Source organism: Acyrthosiphon pisum, chromosome A1 (assembly GCF_005508785.2).
Source record: "Acyrthosiphon pisum isolate AL4f chromosome A1, pea_aphid_22Mar2018_4r6ur, whole genome shotgun sequence".
In the NCBI taxonomy this organism is placed as follows: Eukaryota; Metazoa; Arthropoda; class Insecta; order Hemiptera; family Aphididae; genus Acyrthosiphon; species Acyrthosiphon pisum.
In genome coordinates, this window is record NC_042494.1 from 52,568,248 (window position 1) to 52,595,239 (window position 26,992).

At 28.4% G+C, this 26,992-nt stretch overlaps 1 protein-coding gene across 4 annotated transcripts in view; it reads left to right on the forward strand.

Moving 5' to 3' along the window:
- Positions 1–3,350: 3,350 nt before the first annotated feature.
- LOC100159047 (methyltransferase-like protein 9) overlaps positions 3,351–26,992 on the forward strand; it is a 127,863-nt gene continuing 104,221 nt past the window's right edge. The window contains exons 1-4 of one of the 4 annotated variants that reach the window (XM_016803040.2): positions 3,367–3,537; positions 4,741–4,742; positions 10,046–10,147; positions 25,205–25,395. In XM_016803040.2, coding sequence (XP_016658529.1) covers positions 10,058–10,147; positions 25,205–25,395 — 281 coding nt within the window. In that variant the 5' untranslated portion in view covers positions 3,367–3,537; positions 4,741–4,742; positions 10,046–10,057. Of the gene's footprint in view, positions 3,538–4,740; positions 4,743–7,997; positions 8,017–9,979; positions 10,148–25,204; positions 25,396–26,992 lie in introns of those variants that run through there. The other 3 variants (XM_001946663.5, XM_016803016.2, XM_008180359.3) reach the window with 3 other exon arrangements.

Genomic DNA, 26,992 nt, shown 5'->3' on the forward strand with positions numbered 1-26,992 from the left:
AAAATTCGGAAGTAGGGGTGCAGTCGTTTCCCTGGCACCCCCAATCATTATCCCTTATAACTCCTGAAGGGTTGCAGCACAAACGATGAAATTCGAGCACAATCTAGCAGAAACGTAGCACAAACGAAAGCCCTTGGTTTGAATTCAAAATTCGTAAGTGGGGGTGCCAGGGAAATGCACCTTATAATACGGTTTGGTGGGCTTATTGCTTAGGCATAACTCCCACGCAAGTATACATATTAATAAGTATCTACTGACTACTATATAATAATTAGAAAACCACTATTTATTTAAAGGTATTCATTTATCTACTCAATTAAATTAATAGTTTCAAAGTGTCAAATATCTCATTGAGGAAACGTATTTTTCCTATTGATTAACATGTTGAGTTATTCAGTTGAATAGGTAAGAATTATTTTAATTGTAGAAATAAATTGCAGTAGTACACAAGTACCGTATACCTATATTATATATACGTTCATAAATAATTATATAATCAACTATATACTCAGATTTACTGACATCAGTTTATTTTATGTGGATTTGCACTTTTTCTGAACATAATATTGAGATTGCATTTAACTATAGCTAACAATTCGACGACGTAGATTACTGATATCAACAATTTACGAATGAAACGTCGATTTTAAAATTGACAACATTTTGAAAAAAAAATGTATATATATATTTTTATTTTTTATAAATATTGATCAATGATCATGTATATTTTATAATGAATTAAGAAATCTATACAACATCATAAGTTCTTTAATGTTTAGTTTTTAACCCACAGAGAAAGTTGATTCAACAATAATTTGTATGGTATTAATTATACTGTTTGAGGGTTGATTTCTAACCGGGATAAGCTATTGGTGTTGAAATTAGATTAGCTGAATTTAATAATTTTAAACAGCTCATATCATGTTTTATAGAGTGATCCATTTTTTTTTAGCTATGATGATTCAACAGTAGTTTATTCATAACATATAGTAGGTATATAAATATATATGTCATATATATATACAGAGTGTAACAGATAAAAATGACTTTTGTAATAACTTTTGTTCTAATCAATATTTATCTTTTTTTTCTTAACTTTAATTTATAATAACTTGCATTACATATAAATTATTACAAAATATTATTTTTATTTTTTAACACTGAAAATAAAAAAATTTAAATTTGATTTAAATTCTTTTGGATATGTTTAAAATAGTCAATTAATGAATCTGATTATAAGAACAGTTTTAATAGTAAAAATATTTATCTAAGTCAAGAAGTTTATTTTTTAGAATTTTTTTAAATATCAAATTTTTTTGATTAAATTAATTTGGAACGTTATAACTTTTTTCAAAATATTTTTTTGGGAATTTGCTGACATGAGTATATTTCTTAAGTTATTTACTCATCATATAATTTTAACAATTTTTGTTATACGTTTACTAAGCAAATATTTTTTTTCGTCAGGTCTGTCTATTACACGTTGTATATATATTATATTATATATTGTGAAAATCTATATAAAAATAAACTGCATGTATAACACATTAATTTAATGACTATTTATCTTGAATCTGATTCAACAGCTGTGTTACCTATTACTTATGCATTTATAATTTCTTTAGTTCTTTACATTATATAAAATAGGTTATAGCTTAAGTTTAAATATTATATTAAAAATCAATTTATATTTACTTTGGGTTTCAGCTGCTGTTTAACTATAAGATATTTAATATTTTGGATATCAGTTTAAGAATATCCTGTAATAACCCATTATATTCTGCAGATCCTGCTGATTAACTCAAGTTCAGACGGCACACTTGAATTTATAAGCCTCCAAAAATTAAGGGTTCCGCAGGGCAAACTACCTTATTCTCCATGCCCCTAATTTTTCTTCGTATAAATTATAATATAAAATACAATATTTATACTTATTTTATGCTATTTTTAAGAGACATAAATACTGCAGTGTTATCACTGTTATCTTATGTACTTACTAGTTGTTGTATGAACCACATAATTAAAATCCGATACCAATAATTGAATTTTGTTAAGCTGATAGTACCTACCTAATTGATAAACGGAAAAATGAGAGTGTTCTATACTGAATAAAATAATACAGTCCGCAGTCCGTAGAACGCTTTATCATGTTTTTTCAATGCCTACTTATATTTTTTTTTGTCTGTCCTTTATATATTATGAATTATAAAAATTATTTATGTCCATATCTTAATAACATATAACGACGTCAAGGCCATATTTAAGCAATGATAGATATTATATACTCAAAGTTCAAAAAGAAAACGAAAATAAAAACAAATTGGTGAGGTCATTGAACACATTTTTATAGAAAAATTAGGTAAATTATAATTCAAATACAGTATACTCTTATAGTATAAAACATTCTATAAATTATACGATTGTACAACAGCTTATGCCCCTAGCTGTAATATACTGAATTCTTGAGTTATGTGCGTAGCTATCACAATAATATATGAAAATTCAATAATACGCGTAATACATATACATAATATACCGCAATACCATAGTGTGATTTGTACTATTTATATCACCATTTTGGTTTTAACGGATTATATTAATATTTTAAATAGAGTGAAGAACTAATAATTATTTCTGTAAAAGTAAATAGTAGGTAATATAAATGAAAACTAGAAAAGTAGGGCACTATAGGTAAGTATAATTTTTGCTATGATAAGAATTGTTCTATGATAGAAGAGGGAGTTCAAAAGAGTACTTTCAAATTATGTATATGCATATTGAATAGGGCCCCGAATTGAATCGTGCACTTGCCATTTGGCCCTAATTTAAATTAATGAGGTCTTAAATGTAATCATTATTTAAATTAATTAAATAGTTCCTGTTATTCTTGAAACTTAACTACCTACCTACTATATTTCCAAATTAAACGAATTGGTAGGTACTTATAATTATTTTAAAATTAGAATAAAATTAAGTACAGACTACAAACTCGACAGCACAAATGTAAAATGATCATAATGATGATGATGACGATGATAATAATAATGATGGGTAATATTCAGTTAAATAGAATTAATATAATTATAATATAGTACAATAATATTATACATATAATATAGTATAGGTATATTAAGACGGAGCAGCTGGAGTAAAAATCATTCGGCGGCAAAAGGACGCCAATGCCAATGCCCGTAATTATTGTATGATAAAAAAAACCGTATCGAAAATTATTGTACACTCGGCGCACCTAGAACCTGCACGGTCATCAGCCCGGCCACCACCGACCGCACTACAATGTACCAATAACAAACAGCCGGTTATTCTTATCATAACTCGCACCTTATCACTTATCAGTTTCAAGATATTGAAAACAAACTAATTGTTGATCGAGAGTTTAATATGTTATGTTTATTATGTTTAAAAAATTATCTCTACACCAATGTGTCGAAGAAATTCTTTTTTTTTAGTTTTTCATTGTTAATTCACTGATTGCAAGTACACGTCATAATATACGCCCTGATATGAAATATTATATACGTAAGTACATTTATTATACGTAATATTGACATATTTTGTTTGTTGAGACTGTTTTGGTTATTGAAGAATTATTATTCGTTTAATATGGTTTGACAGTACAACGTTTTTCTTCCAACACATTCGAATTCAGATATCGTAATCTCTTATGATGACATCGTTTAAATTAAATTCCAGTTTATCGATTTTTGTGTTTGTACAACAATACAACATCATCAGTACCTATTATAATTTGTAATTCATAATATTGTTGATATTATTGTTATTGTTATTATTGTTATTGTTATTATTGTTATTTGTACTTAGTCCCCCCAAATGTCGGTCAAGTCCCCCCAGTTCAAAATCTAGTAATTAGAACTAATTTTTACATTCTGTGGTACTAAGCAATTACAATATGGTCTATGGGGAGGGGAGCTTGAGTCCCCCCCAAACAATTTAGTCAATTTGCGCCTATGTAGTATATGGCATAATATGTTATTTTCAAAATAGGCAGTGTATATCGCACTTGTATATTTGTCACCATTCGTTAAGCGAACTGAAATATTAATTTAATACAAATCATTATTTAAGATTGTGAAATGCTGTATGTGAGATTATAATCTTCATACGTATAAAATATGTAGTTGCTCATAAACATTCCGTGGCGGGATTGTTTCTTTTTGAATGATACACCAGTCGACATTAGGTCAGTGTTACCACACTCGTCCCCTCATTACTAGAAACATTAATTTAAAAAAATCAAATATTTTGATATGCCTTGATAAAAATTGAATCCTACACAGTTAGGTACACGTTTAGTATAAAATTAAATCATATAAACTTAGTACTTAGTTGTTTTAGGTTACTTAATTATAATATTTTCATCTTATGACTTGTTATGAGCGATAATATTCGCGTTTATTTTAATAATGAAGCATTAATATTATTTTATTATTTTTACAATGTACCTAAACATATTACACGCTTATTGATAACTTCATACTTTCATATTAAATAAATTATTATATCTCTAATAACTAATAGGTAATAAACAATAATAAGTTACAAACATTAATAGGTACGTAGGTACCCTTTGATCGGAGTATTTAATAATGCCTTAAATTTTAATAATATTTGTTTAATGCGCGGGGATACAGTAGGTTTAGAATAAAATTGTTTGAGTTTATTTTTATTTAATTTTTAATGTTATATATTAATGAAGTGTAGATGTTTTGGAAATTTTCTGTGTATACTATAGGCACTTTGTATATTTAAAAGAAAACCATTAGTCATTTAATTATAATACAGACACATAGTATCTGTGTGTGTTTTAGGATTAATAGGCAATATATTATAATATTATAAATGATAAAGTATTATTGATAAGCACTTTTTTAATTAAAATTAATTGCTTTTTTTAGTATTAAAAACATTCTCGTATTAAGTGCAGTATTATTTATCGTATCGCTACTTTCTATACAATTCAGGATCCTAAATTATTTATCGGTACATAATTAGCTCCTATATTAAAAATATGAAATTAGAAAACTATAATGTTTGGAATTCATATTTATTGAAACCTAGTAAAGTACCGCAGTAAGTCAGTGACCAGTGTCACAGTAATACACTATAGTACCTACATATAGTCAGTGTATGTATAGTTTATATTTGTTGGTCATGCCTGAATTTTCACTTTCCTAACTAGTAAATAATCTATTTTTGTTATAAGTACTTGAAATGTAAATATTAGGTTTATAAACCGAAGGTATTTATCATATACCCGAGAATATTCACATTAATCTTAAATCACCCACTTAAGAAAGGTTTATTCAAATTGAAATAAAAATGTTAAAAATATTGAGAAAACTATCAATAACACTTGTATGTTAACACTATGTTAATTAGATACGATGGACATACTTTTTAAATTTTTTGAATATTAGTTGTTGAAAATTCTAATCTATTAGAATTCTATTTATATGAAATTTAAAATAAATAAATATAAAAATATATGATTTAGCTATAAGGCTTATAAATATAGTAATACATATTTTGATACCTAATGAAAGTCGGGTAAAATAAAATTGTTCAATACCTACTATAATGTAATTCTATTCCATAATAATTGCAAAGGTTTATTTGTTGTTGAAAATAGTAATTGTTATGCAAGTGTCCGTATACTTCTGTTTCTAGATTTATCTAAAAAAAATAGATTTTTATGTACCTACAGTAATTTGTGTTTTGGCTCAAAAAGAACATTTTAAAATAAAAAAAATAAAATAAAATAAGAGTAGTTATATGTTATGGTTTTGATTATATTTTTTACACGAAGAATGAAACCCGTATACGTATGATAATAAATTCCCAGGCATTTTTTTTTAAAATTATTTTAAAGATGATAATATCATCAGTGCATTATTTGATTTCTCTGTTTCATCCACGCGCAAAATAGCAAACTTGCGTTCAGCAGAACCAACTCTGTATTTTTAGCTTTAATAATAGAGTGAATCAACCTATTAACAAACTTAAAGTTAAGAAAATGATCTGTGTTCTTACGTTGGCCTCTTTATAATATTTCAATCTTTATGAGAGTTATGATTATGTAAAATGTTACAGTTAAAAATGCCACATATTATATTGAATTATTGCAAAATAGCCAATATAAAACACAGATAATGTTCTAAATTTTAAGTTTTACGATAGGTCACTTCACTCTTATACTAGCTAAAGCTAACAACACAAGCTTGGTTCTGCTGAACGCTAATTTCCCATATTTCATGTGGGTAAGACGGAGAAAACAAATATTGCGCTGACGTCCTCTTAACATTTTTGATTTTATTTAGATACTTTTGTACAAAATAGCAATTATAATTAAACATTAATCTTCATTCAATTATAGTATAATTGTAGATAAGATGTTTATTGATGGGTTTTCTTCTACACAATTGAACTAGATTAGGTATTTACTTCAAGTAAAATAATTGCTTTAGATTATCGTCATTGAAATTGTTTTTTTTTAATCTTTTTCATCCGCATTACGGTGTGAATTAGTCTCAAATGCAAATGCATAACTTCCGTTAAATGTTTTATTTATCATTATTTTCAGTGCTTTTCACGTGCTAATGTTTCGCATGAGCAGTTTTATATAATATTTTATAAAGTATGATATCCGTTAAATAAAATAACTCACGATGATCATTGGCTACTCAGTCAATGATCATGTGGAGGAAGTTATTTTTCTACTACCACTCAAAAAAATGTTTTTATTTCTTTTTTTTTAATATGCTTTCGTTTGCTGAGACTTAGACGGAGTGCTTCCGTTGCAAGTCACCGCGTACTTACCAACTAAAAAAAGCTAAACAGAATAAGTGTATTGACCTGAACAAACACCTGGTAACAATGATTTAATCTCATCGGGCCTAAGTAAACATACAACATTCAAATTAATAAGTATCTATCTATACATGGAGGAGAACGCTGAGTGGCATTGAAGAAAAAGGGCTTAAGTTCTTTCTCCCTCAACGATCGGTTGGTTGGTTTTTTTGTGCTCATACCTAGTGTAAACATCTCTTTTGGGGTTCTGACTAATGATTTATTATTACAATATAACTGCTGTGTGTACTTTTAATTTTTATTATTTTTATTATATTTGCATTTCTTCCATATGGTGCCATTTGTTAGAGAAATTAACTTATTCATCAATACAAAATACAATATATCTATAGGTGCCTAATAAGTAATAACAAATAGTTTTGATAAATTGGTTTGCATTCATCATTGAACTCAAATTTATAAAATAAAACTTATAGAATAAAATAAAAATTATAATATTCGTTAATTTAAAAATATTATTAAATATTTATTGCTTCTCGGTGATTACTAGTTTTATAATTTAAGAAAAATAATTAACGAAGTTTATATAATCCTAAACACTCAGGCACTCAGACATAATAACATGTAGATATTGTGACAAAGTAAAATATGTGCTAAAAGTCTGAACTATAAAGCAATACCTATAGTTACAAAAATAAACTAAATATCTAATTCAGTTTTATATAGTAATCTATTTATCTGTGATAATCTGGTCCACTAACAATCTTGATAAAGTAGGTAAACACATTGATTTGATTACTTCAATACTTAAAAACGAATCTTTGACCAACGTATCTGAATATACCTCACATTGTACATAATGCATTAATATTATATTATACAATAATGTTCTTAATTTCAGATATATATTGTACATACTTTTTTATTGACATAGTGTTGTCCTTAACCCCGTAGAGTGCATATATTATTTTTAAATTTTAAATATATTTAATATGTTTGTCATGTATTTATTAACACGAATGAAAAAAACAAATACATATATAATGTTGAGGCAACGATCCCATGGTTGTTTAGTATTCTTCTTGATAGTCCATTGTTTTTTTTTTGTTTCCATCATATCGGGTGGTCATAGCACCAAGATATATTGTCCAGACGTCCACTACGTGACAGGTAAATGCTTCTAGATTATTATTCTTTACGTTTTTTAATTGACATATTTATTACATTACCCATTGAAACATCGCAAAAGAAATAATGAGATATATTTTTGAATTACAATATTACATTAAGTCTTCCTATAGACAGTAAATAATCAGTGCATATTAACTTAATATCAACTGAAGTTGAAGGATAATTCACTTCATTTTGCTATAGATTTCATGAATATATTATATATTTTATACACTGATAAATTTAATAGACAACGTACATTTCAACAATATGGTAGCACGATGTATTGATGTGTTATTAAAGTAACACACACTAACACACATACAATTTTTAATTTAGTGTTATTGAATTATTGATTGCACTACAAAATAAATTACGCTATACGATTGTAATATGTGATATTATTTGTACCAATATTTTCCTTTAACTGTGAACTAGTTTTAATTGATATTTGATAACGCTGACTTTCATAAGTTATTTACTTATCTAAGTAGGTATATTATAATATAAAAGGAAATAATAATGCCTATACCCAGTACCGCATTTAGACATTTTGCGCCCCGGTGCAAAAAAAAATTGGCACCCCCTAAGCTCCGGTGAAAAAAAATTGCTTCCCCTTAAGGGGCCTACCCACGGAAAATATGGGAGATAGATCCTCATTAACCTTTGCTTGATCCTCTCTCCGCAAAGATACATTTGAATTTATGTCACCTAAACCTTGCTTATAATTCATCATATAAATATTTTTACCATATTTAAGTAGGTTGTAGGTATTTCATTAATAAGTAAAATAAAATTATATAAAACTATGCAAATTAATATTAATTAAAAAAATGTCAAACAGCATAATACTATATATTATATAATACTGTTATTAAAATAATTAAAATTATGCAATTTTAATAATTCACTAGTAAACATGTTTCTGGCCACAACATTTTGGTGCCCCTAAAATACTGGCGCCCGGGGCAGTTGTACCCAGCCCCCCCCCTAAATACGGACCTGCCTGTACCTACTCTATGATATTGAATAACATCTAATAACGACTATCAAAATATTTGCTTAAAGTATATTATTTTTAAATTATATGTAATAAGTATGCGCATGTTGAATTAATTTTTAATAAAAGTTTAAATACGTTTTAATTAAATAGACAAACAAATTATACATATTATTATCATTTCTATTTCTTACAGTGTAATATGTTCTGTAATGCTAGTAATGCACATGGTCTTACAAATAGTAAAAAACATAACGTCTTTAGAATAAGCAATTTATTTATATTTATTGTAGGTATTATAATATTTATTTACCCTAGTATATAATTTATCTAAGAGAAAACAAAAACATTTACATGTTCTGTTTAGTATTCTCAAATTGTACCTATCTTAAAGCCGATAAGTTAATTTATAATTTTTTTTATTAGAACAATTATTTTAATTTGAATAGCTTATGTTTTTTAGTCTAGGCTATTTTTATATTTAAAATAATTTCTAACTGTTATTTTTTTTTTAAGTATTAGATATTTATATGGTGAAAAGGCAGAAGTTTAAATAATTAGATAATACATTAAAATTTGAAATATTCAAATAAATTCAAAATATTTGTATTGGTCTTAAAAAAAATTAATTCAATAATTTTAATAATAATTTTACAGTCAACTATAGCAGGATTTCTTAAAAATATTATTCATGAATATAATCATTTAAAATCAGAATTTAATCTCATATACTCGAATAATTCGTGTAAAATGTGTTCTTTTGTATTCATTTTTACTTCATCACGTAGGACCTACATTACATTTTCATACTTTTTTTTTCTAAGGTTTTGTTTAGATAACATTTCAACTCAACTATTTTCATACTAATATCTAATAATTTATGATTTAATATTTATAATATTCCATGGCTATTATTTTATTTCTTAATTACTACTAAATATATGTTTGTATTGTATGTTCAAGATGTATGCAATTGATTTTTACAAGTGTGCTGCGAATTTATACTGTTAAACGACATATTTCTTATAGTAAGCTGGGACCATGAATACATACCGCAGACGTGGATTAGCCAAGGTAATAGCTGAAAAGGCGTTACTTAGCGAGTCCTTGAAGAACTTAAACAAAGCTACCGTAAGTGATTATTTAATTCGTAAATTATAATATAATGGTCAGTAGTTTATAAGTGTGAGTAGATATATGTAAACACATAAGTGTAAGATATAATTCCGTTGTTTGGAGTCGGTCACAAACTCTTTCGACTTCTAAGTATAAAATATATGCCTGATATAATATTTAATAATATTTCTATTATAAAGACCATACAAATAGACAAAATACCTGGTATGATGATGATTATTATATTATGTTCCTTTCAAATCTTTGACACGTTATACGCGTATTATAATATACGTTCAGACAGTGATAATGTTTTTAGATGTATCGTTTTAGCTGTACCTACATAATATCGTTCTCGCAAACACAAACAAATATAACCAGGCATAGCGAAATATTTCGTGAATTGCTTTATGTCATAAATAAAATGAAACTCATTGTTTTGTAAGCCAATGGAAAATAGCGTTTGTTAAATTATGGATGAATATTTTTCCTATTAGCATACAAAATCGATTTGGGCTATAAAAACAACCTGGTTAGAATAAATCTTTTCCGAAGTTCTAACATTAATGTCTAAACGGCTGGAAAAATGAATCATTAAAACTGCGTGGACTTTCGTATTGATGAAATGGCTAAAAACTGTTACTGAATCAAACCCATTAATTTCATTTTATTGCTTAATTTTTTTTTTTCGTTACTATTATTGTGCTTATAATAACTATCTGGCGTTTGGCAATTTATTTAAATTAATTCGACATTAAATGTAGTCAATGTTCGATTATATATTGCAGACTGCTGTACAACTAGGAACTTTATAGCACCTATATATACGAATATACGATATACATTTGATTATATTATATACCAATAAAATATCAATGTAGTTGTATCGTTTAATATTATAACATCGTAACTTATAAAATTATTTTGGTATCATCAAGATTATGTACATTATACATTCATACAATATTTTATACATTTTTTCGTTAAAATTTTATCCGAGGTTTTGTAAATTACTATTTATTAACAAGTATTGTAATAATAAATTTGTGATGCCGTGTTACATAAAATGTGTTTACGGCTTAAACTGTTGTGTATTTAATTGGTTATATTTTTGATAGTCAAATCTTTGTTAATCAAACGTATGATTAAGTATAAGTTTATAACTTATATTAATTGGGTGTTATTATAAATATTGACGATAAAAATCAAAATCGATTTACAACTTTAAAATTAATATAAAAACGTTTAATTAGTATTGAAGCTAATCTCGAAGGTTTTATATTAGGTATATACTTATATATGTGCTTTTAGATGTAGGTTCTTATAGTTCTATTAGAATGTGTGATTAGTTATTGGTACTTATTAACTTAAGTTAAAGAGTTAATAGTACCTATAGATATACATATTTCACCTGACTAAATTATTTTGAGTAAAATCATTTTGTTCTATTCCAACTCATACTTAATATGTAAACTAATATTTTTGAATAGGTATATGTATCATTTTTCTTTTACGTTTTACATAATCTATTTTCTACGTTTTAATTCGTATTATGACATCTTGTTTGAGGGAATTAAGTATATATAATTGAAATCATATTGGAATACAAAAAAAAAAGTTGTCACCCAGTAACTGTGGAAATACCCTCTTACCAAAAGGACAAATGCTACTGTCGATTTTAGGGAAACTCTCTGGGGTGATTTTGGTTCAATTACACGTGTATCATCTAATCTTGTGTACGTTTAACCTATTAAGTTACATTCACTACTTGACCATTTGATTTTATCATCGGATTTTTTTCTGCTGTAAAGAGGGTCGTCGTTTTAGTTTCAATCCCTATTTCTAGCAAATGGGTTTGTAAGGAAATATTTAGTTGGGTGAGTGAAACCTACCAAACACACGTTAATGCGTATAAATTGTTTACTACTATGATACTATGGTAATATTATAATATTGTGGTAATAACTATAATAACTAATATTTTCTGAGTCTTTATTTATTAGACTTAAATTATAACAACCCGGTTTAATATATAAACAGAATTATTTAATTTATGTTGGAAACGTTTTAATCAAGTTAATTTTTATTTTTTTTTAACAATACCTAGGGTAAATAATTTGATTCCTGAGTATAGTTGAATATAAATCATATAATTTTTTTCGTCAGTTATAATAATTTTTAATAATAGCCAATAGGTAATAATGCCTAATACTTACCCACCTAATAATAAAAATATAAATATATAATTTTCCATGTTTCATCATTTTATCGTTTTATTCATGTTTAAAATCATTTTAATTGATTAGTAAATTAAAAGTACAAGCAACTTTCCTAATTGAAGCATCTTAAATACCTTATCTGTTATCCAACTTTTAAATTTATTTTTTTAAGTTAAAAATGTTCACCGTCGAATTATTGATGATTTTGCGCTATATAGTGCAGATGAGTTGAGTTATGATATAAGTAATACAAATCAACCCTAATAATAAAAAATTACATGTTAGTTTGATAACTTTTTGTCATAATAGTTAGATTCTGATCAAACCAGTACCTGTACCTACCAGGTATCAGTAACTGGGTAAAATTTAGTTTTGCTAAATAAAATTAGTAAATATGGACATTTATATAAGGTATAGTCAATAATAAATAATAAGACTGAATTAGTTAATTTAACGACTATTCACAGCAAAACCCCCACAAATTGCAGAGTAAAATCGCATCAGTACTAAAAAATCTCGAGTTTATTTTAATTTTCTTGGTTGCGTAATAATTTGAAATGCATTTTAATAATTGAATTTATGCTTATACCATAATATATTATCCAAACAGCTTTGTTAATATGTCTTAAAATGTTTTATTAATAAGTAGTAAGTAATAATATATGCATCCGCAGTTTTACACATATAACATTTACATTTATCGAAGCCGTATATTAATATTATAAACGATTGTTGTTCGCTGTAGATTATGTCATATATTTGAATAACACCCCATTATTGAATATATAATTTGTATATTGTCTAGACTTCCAAATTACATTTTACCATCAAAATATATATTACATCACTTAAATTTTTGTTCAAAGATGCTATATTGACTAGGTACCTAGTTATTTATATTTTGATTAGAAAATACTATTCTTGTTTTGAATATTCAACTCAAACAAGTTACACTACAATATAAAAAAAATGTAAACCTAAACAAAAAGGTACAACAAAATTAGAATATTATTTAAAATTGATTTTAGCTTGTTGTGATTATAATACTAGTTGTTCTATATAGTACGGTGATTTTATAGATGTTTGAAATACATTGTTTATTTTTAGTTACAAATAGTTTTTTTTTATATATCTATATGTACTTAAACCACTTATATACCACTTGAACGTGTATTCAAAAAAAATTATTTTAGTATATTTTATAATTTTATTTAATAAATATACATATTATAAATATTATCATAGTGTATATAGTAGTATACAAACTAAATTTAATTTTGTCTATTATACAAATTTCGGTGTACTTTTGATGATTATTATTTATTAGATTTTCATTATAGTTTTTATTAATAAAAAATAATATTAGTAGAATAGTTTAAAAGATATTTTGCACTCTTACTATTTATCAAAAAGTAAACCATAAGCAATCACAATATTTAATAACGTGTTAAAAAAAATTGGATATTTAAATATTTATTACAATTCTACGAATTATCTAGGTATCTCATATAGATACGTTTTGATTGAAATATTAATATTTTAAAACTAATAATTAGGCTTTCCAGTATGGTCTATAATATATAACATTTATAAATTTACACAAAAATAGATAAAAAAAAATATAGATATTTCCCTTACATAATATTATAGTGAGTTTGTTATACGTCAACGCAAATCTTGACGTTTATTATAGATACCCTGTATAGTATATATGTGTATGTATATGAGAAAATGAATACATACACACATATGTATGTATAACGTTCATAGAAAGCGGCGGCCCACTTGTCCAAAATAACGTGTTCTTTAGTGTGTGCGTGTGTATATGGGTATACGTATATACGACCTATGTATAGTGCAGTAGCGGATGCACTGTAAACTGCCTCCGCCGCTATACCTTCTCTTCCGAGCCACGGCGGTGGACAGGATAAGTTCGAGTGGTAGAGGGAGAGGGGTTAAGAATAATTCAACCGTGGTTCGGTGACTGAGAAATTGAAACGAGATCCCTCCTCGAAGAGACGACGACTGGCGGTGCGCGCGAGTGCGAGCGACCGGGAATTTGCGATTGTGCATGTGCGAAATGAGATTTGATATGTGTAGTGGAGAGGTAATATTCGCGCGCATTCTCCTCGTATATACGTATATATAAGTATATACAGGCGGCAGCGGGAGCGTTCATCAAGCCCGCCGCCGTTCGGATTTTTCTTCAACCTCCCCTTCACCCTTAACCATCCCCTTACCATCCCCCCCAACACATACACTCATACATACACCCGCCAACCGTCTCCCGCACGCTATATTCTTCGCTTTGCCGTCGCCCTCGCTCTTGATACGACCCGTATGTGTGCATGACGTCTGAGCCCCGTTAGAAAATTGCCGAGGAAAAACTCATTTTCGCATTTTCTTCCTTTACACACAATCCGCTTGTACACATGCACATACATACACACACACACATGCGAGCGCGCGCGCTCGCTCACACTCTCCGCCCACTCGAGCGTGTGTTTGTATATGTGTGTACGTTCTACTTCTTTTTTATCCGTAATTCCTTTTCGCCGTTAGAGATCCAATCAGCTCTCTGGTTCCTCCGCCCCTTCCGGGCTTTTTTTAACTTTGAATTCCCCACCGCTGCCGCCTAACGTTCTTTTCCACCGGCGTGTTAGCGTGTGCATGTGTGTATATAGCATATATATATATATATATATATACATATGTGTGTATGTATTCGGGCAACGAGATTTTGGATTTTTCCGCTTCGGGGATCCCGCAATTTCCAAGTCGCCTGATAGCGAAGAGGAAAGAAACAGCGACGGTGCTGTGCGGTGGTGGTGGAATGGCGAAAAGGAATATACGCCAAGCAGGCGGGAAGGGTGGTTTCTTATATGCGTATATATACATATACATTCAGATGAGAGCGTGTGTGTCCCCTTAACCACCCCGCCCCGTCATCGGTTTAAGTCGACTGTTGCATACATTATAAACGTTCAGCTACCCGCCTGCCTATAATACCACCACTATCACCGCCGCCGTCATTTTGTTTGTTTTTACCGCCTTCGGAGTTCTTTTTATCCTTTTCTCTCTCTCTCTTCTCGCTCCTATTCGCCCACGACGTCTATCCCGCAGGATCGATGTGTGCCTTTTAATATCCATCCGCTCGACATATACGCATATTGTTCTCGGAGACCTAACCCGCCGTGCCTCGGGCACCCCCTCACGGACACGCCCGCCTGCAACAATAAGGGGAATATATGCGCATACCGTTTTTCGTACTACCAAAACCGTTTCTTTTATTTCTATTTTTTCATCTTCGAATAGTTAAAAAGCATCGTAACCCGTGACCCGTGTATAGAAATATGTATGAAAATCAATCTTATATTCTCTATAAAAATTGAGATTTGTGTGGATATTATAGAACAAAAAATAAATTATTATTAATATTTATATTCTTATATAGAGAATATAAAATGTTTGTAAATAACAATATAGGTACCTTATGCATATTACTTGACATTATTTAACCGTTCTTATGTTTACATACTACGTAGGTATAATATCGGTATAATATGTTTGTATTCTATATAGTCTATATTATACAAAATAAAATATTTTTTTTTAAATTGAATAATATTGTAATGATAATCAAATAATTATGCATCATTATCATTTAACTTTGGTTGCGTAAAATAGTAAATAGGTACTTCGTTTTACGAAGTAATATTATACATAAAAGATACCACATATATCTTTGTAATGCATTTTATGTACAAGTATAAGGGGTCATAAATCTGGACCTTTGAAAAATAATATTAGAGAGCAATAAAAAGATAATCGTAACGTAAAATCGATTGTTTTTTTTTCAAATGTAGATATACACTGTGTTAAAAAAAAAACCAAATTTGTATTTAAATTTGTTTGATAGTTTTCATTTGGTATAATAGATACTTAATACTTATATTATATTCTAATTTCAAAAAGTTATTTCTTCTTTTTAGAACTAATGGACATTTTATACGCAATGATATAGCGTTGTTGGTGATACTATATATTGTACACTGACGTCTGACATTTATTTTATAACCAGTTATTCATGCAATCGTGCAAAATATCTAAGAACAGTAATTTTCATCGTCTCGAAGATCACGATTGTGAATCTTACGGGGATGGTAATAGTAATTTGAGTTTCAATTGTTCTCAATAGATTTTACGAAAAGAGCTATGGTAATTATTTTAATTATTATTCTATGCAATCGAAACGTCGTGTACATGCTAAATTATTATAAATGAAGGGGGTCATTTAGGAGAGCAGATGTTTTTACTATTTAGTATCATAGTATAATGACTAATAATGTATAGTAATTATTGTTGATTGGTCATACGTTTGCGTAAATGGAAAAATGGGCATGGCCTTTTCTATGTCAAAATTATTTCCGGTCTTATAATAAGTATTAACCTTTTAGACAAATAATGAAGGTTTCGTTTCTATTTCCTATAAAATATTATTAGTACCTTATTAGGATATTCGTCAAGTATAATTCGAGAACACTGCTATAATGGTGTTTTGGCGTATTCGGTTTTCATTAAGGCTATTTTTTAGACTAATTATTAATAACAATTAGGATTAAAAATATATTAAATGAAACTTAATGAAAGTTTATTAAATTCAATCATGTATATTTACATAAGTTATCTTTAGGTATCTTTTAATAACTTGAAAAACATTTAAAATAACTTTAATAAGCTATTTAAATGTTTCTTGCTATAATTATTGTCGCTTAACTTGTTGGTTATTCATTATTATATTTATTCAGAATGTGTGTGTGTGTGTGTTTATTGTAAAATATAAATACCTAATTAATAATAATTAGATACAAAATATATATTTGATTATTCATACGGTGACGAGTGAATATTAATATAAAACAATAACAAAATCTAACCTATTATTTTATTCTGACATTTAAAATATTTTATGAATTTTATAATGAATTCAAATATTTTTGTGGTACCTACCTAACAACGAAATACTATTTATGTAAATACCAGACATTCGATATTGTCGATATTTTATGATAACCTTATAAGTTATCCCTTTATTGTAAATGTAGTTGCCCGATTACATTTTAGATTCTTAGAGGCGTGATGATAGTATTGGATTTTCAATGACGTGTTATTTTTTTTTTTTGTTTCTATCATCACTAGTAAAAATGCTTCAATCTTAAAATTTGAGGATAAAATAAGAAAATTGAATTCAGTTGGTATTTTGGGAAAAAAGTTAGAAATTCCCAATATTTTTCAAGTGACTCGGAAATACCAAAATTAAATAAAATTAATTATTTTAATTAAATTAAAAAGGGAATATATATATTATATTCACAAAATTTTAGTTTTTGGTCATAATCTATTTTGCTATGTTGTTGTAATTCAAAAAGAAATAACCGCAGATACTTCACCAAATATTTGTATTAGTTATTTCTAGTCATGATATAATTTAACTTTTTGTGTTATTTATTCGACATTTTTACTTTTAAATTCTGAGCGGAACGATGAATGTATTGATTTTACAATGATGAATGTTTTATTTTCAAATTGTACTTTTTTGTAATGCAATTAGTAAAATAAATTACTTTAATAGTTTAATATACATTTATTTAGTATAATTATAGACTAAAAATAAGGCTATATAGTTTTTGCTCAGAATCGTTTTTCGTATGCTATATAATAATTTAATATCATTGAGTTCAAATTAACATATCCACTAGAGTGAGCCAAACAACACGTAATGTATAGCAGGCAATGTACTCACTTGTCCATCTTTCTTATAGTTTATTTATTATTACATGTTAAGTAAAAAATTCTAATGAAAAATAACGAATTTTCCTCTAATGATAGGTGTAGTTTTAATTTTTTTAACGTGTTATAGTTCATAAAGTATTAATTGTTTGCACCATACGGACTTAAGACTTTTCGCAATTGCATAAATAATGATTTTCTTTATAAGTACAATGAAATGTTTAGAATTGTTTTAATATAATTTTAAGCATTTTTATTCCATACGAACCCCTATTAATACCGTCCTATACGGTACCGTCGTTTTAAGTATTATATATATGTATATGTAAAGTATAAGTACCTATAATATGATTATGATTATAATTTATAATTAAAACTAAACATACTTTTTTCTGTTCCTCGCATTTATTTGATATTTCATATACGACATCACAATTAGTACATTGTACCTATATTTTTATATTACTAATACATACATTATAATTATTATTTATTATCATATGAAAGTGAAAATAAAATTTACTCTTAATGTTATTTTAGACAAGATATTTTCTTATGATAATAAAATGCCAATGTGTATAACAAAAGCAAAATCGTTTCAATACCTACTGAAAACTTTGAGAAAAACTCTTTTCTTTTCCATATCAATTCATATTATGATTATAAATATATAAAATATAATATATAATAAAACTGATCGACGTTTTCCTAGAAAAAAAATTATTATAATAATAAAAATCAAGAACTAACAAATTTTTTACGGTGGAAAATTATTTTTGATGAATATTCACAATAAAATGTGATTACTCACCGAACTGATGATGACGTCTCATATTATATTTTCTTTTCAACTTCGTATTTATGCTGTTGTCAATTAACCGGTCTTTAGGTGCTGCAACGACAGGCACATATCTTCGTAGTTTTTGCTCACTGCCGTGCTACGGTCTTGTGAGATTGGTTGGATGGATGCCGACGAAAAGATGATTAACTATATTATACGCAAGGAATGTGTGATGTGTGTACACATAAAGGTACTCCCAATGTGTTCTGGGTAATTAAACAATGCACTGAGAAATGCCGAAAAGCTGTTTTTTGTGTTATTCATTGAATAATACTCTCGGTGTTTGTGTTATTGAAAACGCATGATAATTCCTTTCACTCAGAAAAATAACGATCTACAATACGACCCATTCGTTAACACGCGTTTGTGCGCTCATTCCGATTCGGCGGCTCATACAATATAAACACACACACACACACACACACACACACACACACACACACACACACACACACACACACACAAATAAATATATTATAATATACATGTGCTAGTGTGAGTGTATATAGTGTACCTATGTGTTATATTTTTTTTTTTATTATTTCCATTCTTTTTATTTCTAAATTCGCCCAAGTCATCGTTAATGACATAAAAAACAAGATTGTACTAATGAAGGGCCGCCCTCTATTTCTCGGCTCTCCCTCCCCCACCCCTCAATTGTTTACGACATTGCCAAGTCATTGCCGTGCAACCGAAAAGGTAACACGCACGAAAAAGAAAAAAGAAAAAATTAAAAAAAAAACTACCGCAAAGAATATTTATATATTTGGATTACAATAAAGTTTTGATTATTTATTAGTGAGGACCTCGTGTCGCCGAGAATGTAGCCACCATACCTATTGCATAAGCTCATTTGAACAGCGTGCTGTGTATGCACGTGTAAATATTATAATAGTGTATGTGTGTGTGAGTGTTTACGCCTGTGTGAAACCAGCGAATATTTGTATGCATTCAGAAATATGCACGCGAACAATGAAGTAATTTACGAATGATAAAAATTGATTTATAATATATATATAGGTATATATTAATTGTAAATACACATTTTTCAACGGAATATAAATTAGGGAACAGAGTTAACGTGCGCATAATTATTATCGCGACGACCGAGCAAATTAGACGGTCCGAAAAATATATATGGGTTAACGGGTGTTACATACAGCTAGGTCGCAATCAATAGTTACGGCGCATTCAAATAATATAATATAATGTAGATAGGTACTCAATACTCTTTTAAAATATTTATATTATAATATTACAATCGTATAAATAATAAAGATAATAATAATACATAATTAATGATTTATCATGTCTCAATAGTGTTTAATTAACGAATTGTTAAACTCATGTCGAAGTTCCTCCAGTGGGAAGAATATTCATTCTATGAAACATGTATCCTTTTCTTCGTTATAGGCTTCATACTCTCTTGTTGTTTTCATAAATTGTAATACATTGTGAAACAAAAAATTTAAATTAAAAATAATATATTATACATTATAATATTCAGAATATTATTTTTAAACACGATTTTTAGGTTGGTATTAGTCATACATTATAAATAAAATACGATATGTTTTATAATTAGTAATTACTTACTATATTTTTATTGTTTAATTTTTTGAATTGCTTTTAATGTAGCTTAACTATTAATGGTGTGATTAACAATAATTATAGTTGGTCAACGACAATTGCAAAAATGATTATATAAAAATCAAACACTACTTTCTCATTTTTCAGTCCGTCAGTTATGTACATTTATATAATTGGTATTATCTTATTGTTAATGACTTTTCTTCAATTTTAATAATAATTTCTTTCTTAGAAGAAAAAAATGTAATTTTACTATTAACAAAATTATAATTCAGATAATTACCATCATAATGTTATTAATTACACAATAATTTACATATAAACTTTAAATAATGGTTATACTATTGTTAATTTTAATAATTTTTACTGTTGACTAAAAAATAATAAATACATAATGCTAGTATTATTTAAAGGTTAAACAATGTTTATACCATCGCTATAATGACACACGTATAATACATTAATAAATCATAGTTAATATTGGTTATGCAATTTCTTTAGAATAATATTTTGTAAATATTTTTTGTTTTATGTTCATATTTTAAAGTATTTGTGAATATAATGTTAAATCCCTTAAGTGTTCTATATGCATGCAACTATGTTCATTGTTAGACATATCTGTATCTATTTTGCCTATCTCGGAGCCGTGGTAAATTATATATATTTTTTATTAATTTTCTAAAAGTCAACTTTGTTGGTAAGTTGGTTAATAATATTATATTTACATTTATATTATTTAAATTAATCTATTATTATTTTCTACTATAATATTATAATATGTTTTTGATAAATGTATAATAAATATGCGGTTAAAAGTATTTTATAATAATAATCTTAATAATAATAGGCTTGCAAGGAAATATGATAACTAGAGTAATAGGAAAATTGTGACAACTTACAGTGCATTTTTTATTTTGTTTTCAAATTATTTTTTCGTTCAAATTATGAATTTGAATTAATTTCATGATAATACAATATAAAATAATGATTACTGATACTTATTATATTATGTACCTATTTTAGGTAATTATTTTATTTTATTACACGTGTGTTGACTACCCTAATATTAGGATACAAGTATAAAATAATGAAAATATTATTTATACTTTTCACCAATTTATTTTATATATATCACTATTTTTTACTCTCAATCTCAAATTTTAAGTTAGAATTAAAGTATACCTAATTCCGTTATACATTTGTTTTTAAGTAAGGACACACTATTACAGTTTTAATCTATTTTTAAATTAATTGTTCGACCTTAGATAACTTACAACTTTCAAGTTCATATTAATACATATGTATATAGTTATTTTATATATCTATGTATAAATATAACTAAATTATGATTATAATTTTTGAAGCTATTCTATCAGATTTGTAGAATAGGTAAGAGCAGGGGAAAAGATAATTTAAAATTCCAACCTACTGTCCTTCAATTATATCAAACCATAATTCACTGTTTTAAGCCGCCATTAATATTTATTGTTGACGGTTGTTGTTTTGGCATAAAGTTGTATTGTTAAAAAAAACCTATTCATTTATTGCCAATAATGTGGTGCCGGTAACAATTATTATTCGTCCTTAACGAGTTCAGGACTGACTGACTGACTGACATTAATGAGAGTGTAGGTACCTATATAATATAATATATATATATATATGTATGTGTGTCTTTTATTTCTTTTTCATTTGTCGTCGACTCGATTTTTTTCTCGGAAAATTAAATGTTTAAGCAACCGCTGGTCATAGTTCCCACATGTTACATAATATGATGCCCGCTGGCCGATCAATTATTAAAACTAATAATAATTCGTATTAAAGTTGATATAGGGTTTTTTTCCCCTTTCTCCCCTATAGTTCTGTGCCATTGAATAAATAATAACCTTTGCGTTTCGTCCATGTTTCTAAAGTTTGATTTATAATTAAAATCCTTCGCCTATACTCCGTCTATAATATATACCAAACCAACTCTACATAATGACACGTTATACATTGTTCGTATTCGCAACAGATATACTTAATTATTTTCCGTACGTTTCTAGGACAAAACTCAGTTCTTGAGTACATCATCAACTGAGTAGGTGGGACTTAAGTCTTAAGCGTCCGTGATATTATTCTCTTCTTTTATATTTTACTCCGTGAAAACCATACATATTATACTCGATTTTGTTCTCTGATCACTGAGTCTCAATTTCGTAACAATATTGAATTTTATAGGAGAAAAAAATGAAAAAGTTAATTTCCAATATGGCCGCAAGACATGTCCATTTTTAATGTTCACCACAGATATCGCTAATAAATTATCATTATTATTATTATTATTATTATTATTATTGTATATCGAGGGTATATTAATGGTATTATATTATTATATTGTCCATCCGAATGGTTTATGGACATCGTAAAAATTCTTTGGCCTTATACGTGCCAACACATCATGATTAACCCTTATCCGCTTTAAGTGACATTTAGATCGTGGGTATATGTGTATGAGAGTATTTGGATAAAGGCCAGGCCGCTGGCATTACTATACTGCAAAAGAGGACTCGCGAGTTTTAGGAAATATTTACCTCGTATAGGGTGATTCATCGGATCAGTTTATCATATGCGATCCCCCCATGCTCGTAAATATTTGAAAAATGATTTCCTATAACTCAGCGGACAACTTAAAACCTATTGGAATAAGTATATAATATTCGAGTATTCATGTGGCGTTTTGTCACTAGTCATCATGAGTGTCAAATAATCATTCTTATCCTGCTTCAGTGGTGTTGCCGTTGCGTGTTAAAAATGAAAGCATAATAGAGATTTGATGATGATTTGTGTTTATATTGTTTTAAATTGGAAAAAAAATTAAATTATTTTATGTTTGTTAATAACACGTACAATGTATAAGGTATAACTAACAACGATTTTTGTGCTTTCATAATTTACATCACGTATTGTTTACAGTTAAAATATTTCAATTTGAATTTGTATGTTTATTGTAATATAGTTTTGAATTGAGAACGCTGCTTAGATATTGTCATAAATCTTAACCCAACAACTCGTATTGAATTTTAAACAAACTTTTTATGTGTTTACTTATTATTTTAATAATAATAAAATATAGGTAGGTGGTAGGTTCGTACCAAGTGATAGTTTATACAAACCCTTGTATAATAATAATAATATAGTATTGTTTTTAACATATTGTCATAGGCGCAACTAGGGTCAAAATTCTGGGGGGGGGGGGCTAAAGCCCACCTAACAAAACTATAAATTTAAAATAACCCATAGGTGGCTTACATATAAATCAATAAGGAATATATTTAGAGGGGCTAAGCCCCTCTCGTTCCCTACCTACTAGTTGTGCCACTGTATATTATACTATGGTACATTTGCCATATATTTCTATATTTTTTCACTTTGTATAGAACATTGCGCAGAAATTATATATTTAAAAATATACCAAAATAATATTATCTCATGCGTTCATTGAATTAAATGAAAATGCACACACGGTGTCGTTATGGTCCTAAACTTTTTATTCGTCAGTGTTTTGTTACAAATTGTACGTATAAATTGAAAATAAATGCAGTGATTTTACAAATCATAATATGACTGTTGAAAACACTCGCAACACTATTGAGATATTATGTTGTTTATGTCAATCGGTCTAACAGATTCAATTGGTAACAGTTAATGCATATTTATAAGTGTCTTACGGAACAGTGTAAATGTGTAGATTGTTGATTATACAAATAATATAAGTACACAATATATTATATTATACTTCCATATAAGTATAATTTAGTTCTGAATAAGAATGGTTAGTTATATAATTATTGATTAAATGTGCATTAAAAACAAACAAACACGACGTATCGTTTTACAAAGAATATGGTATTTTCGTTTTTGTCCATACAAGCACAGTTTTTTTTTTAAACCAGAGTTAGGTGTTAAACAAAAGAATGCGAAGAAGAGGGAAATATATAGAAACAAATAATATACATTTAGATACAAAGTATATGAGTACATAACGTTCTTATTCGCCATGTGTTGTTTCGAGTATAATTACACACACGCCGTGGTCTAATTAGTCGTATTATACGTGACAGTAGATTACAATGGACATAATAATATGATCGGTGGTCGTAAAAAATGGCTTGTCGTCATCCCCATTATATATTGTCCAGCTTGTATGCATTTTATCGTTTCAGCTATTATTAATATATTATGTAACTACCCCGAGTTCCAACGGAAAATAAGGAAATGGTAAACACCATTATAATATATAATTACTGCACGGGTATATAGCAGTCATGATGTATATATGTGCGTATTAAATTTGAAAAACCATTTTTTTCCGTTTTATTATTATTTATATAAATTTATAATAATTACACGTTTTTAGAATATATTTTTTTGCTATTGTGAGGCGGTACAATATAGCATAAAAAAACCTCTTGTTTATTTAAAGGATATATTATTATAATAACCGTCTCAATATCCCCCCGAGCCAGGTCAAACCGTATACATTCTCGACCATAATGATACACCCATATAATATATAACCTATATACCTATATCATATGCCTATGGTATATTATACTATAAAACGAGTCATTTTTTGTTTCCCGTTTATAGTGGTACTCTGTGGACAAATCCCAATTAGACAACGACGTGTATTCGAGTTTTGTGCAGATGCACGCGGACGCGGACACCGAACGGTTCTTGGACGATTCGATCGAACAGAGCGACAGGCTATTGCCGCAAGTGTGGAAATCGATGGTGTCATCGGTGCTGAACGTGTTCATGACGAAGACTTCGATCAACGGGTAAGAACAACGTGGCCGCCGAGCCGTATAGATATAATAGGTAATATAATATCACGATAAATAACCGTCACGACGATTATATTATTTTATTACACACACACATAATATCCCGCAGTCGGAATGTGCGCTCGTTGGCGAAAATATTATTATATATTATACACAGCAGTTGAGCCGAGTACTGCAAAATATTATACCGCAGCACTACGAGTAGGTATATATAATATTGTATACCACGTACTGGATCTATCGCACAGTGTTTCCCAACCTTTTTGTTATTGACTCCTAGATCCTTGTAGATTTTCAAAAACCTCATTCCCCTCATAATCGAACAAAAATAGAGATGACTTTTTTTGGTTATACACTGCAGGGAACGTAGAAAGATTAGTAAAGATAAATAAATAAAAAATATTGACACACTGCAAAGGTTGCTGAATTATATTACTGTACATTAGAATTTTTGTATTAAAATAAAATATAATATGATGAACATTATTGTGAAATAAAATAGATACATTTTTACACTACAAAGGTTATTACAACTCTATTTAGGCTAAAGAAATTTCATGCTGTCAGTAGACTATCGGTACCTATAAAGTACAATTTTATTGTAATATGATCGCGATGATTCGATAGCAGGTAAGGTACTTGATTTGAGATTAAAAACGTCGTATTGAACCGTATTACGTGTTAAATTTAATCAACCATTCGAGTAATGCTTGGTCGGTTAACGGTTGGTGGTTGCTTTTTTATGTATTAAATCTCACCCCCTCCCGCCACATCTAAGAAGTACGCTTCTTATAGATTAGGAAACACTGATCTAGTGTAATGCATACATCATATTATACATTATACAGGGTGTATCGCCTAGATTAGATTTGTTTATGCAAATTCGATTTTAACGCAATATTATAAGCTCGGAATAGCTTGTTTACGCGTTTTCTATTCCTTTTAAGGTACAACGAAGATTCTTCCATAGTAGGTATAATATAATATTATTATATAAATATACATACACTACGAGCCGTATTCGTCACTCGTCTACACCCCATTGGCCGGTACACCAGCATCGTCCGATTGGTCGGAAATAAAATATTATGTTTTTCATTCGGTTTTTTTTTTCGTTTTGACTGTCCGCGTAATTAAGCTCGACGACAACAACGACGACTGCCGCCGCCGTCACAGCAACCGGTCCGCCGTCGTCGTCGTCGTCGCGGTCGTCTCATGCATATTGCATACCGCGTACGCGCCCGTCAAACCGAATGCGCGCGCGCCGCCGACAGCCCGGCCGGGTCGAACACCGCAGCAGAAGAAAACCGCGCAAAAACGCATCCGTGGGATTTTTTCTCGTTCCTCCGCCACCGCCGCCGCTACACTACCGACGGGCAAACATTTTAATCCGGTTTTGCCATCGTCGGTGTATAATAATAATATATTTATTTATTATATTATCATTATTTTATTTATTATATTATTATCATTGTCATTATTATTGTTTTTATCATTTGTCCAACGTGACAATTTATTCTTCTTTTCCCTATATTTGATGAGCGGTGGTAAACAGTACTATAAATTATTGTGCACAACTGAACTAATCAGC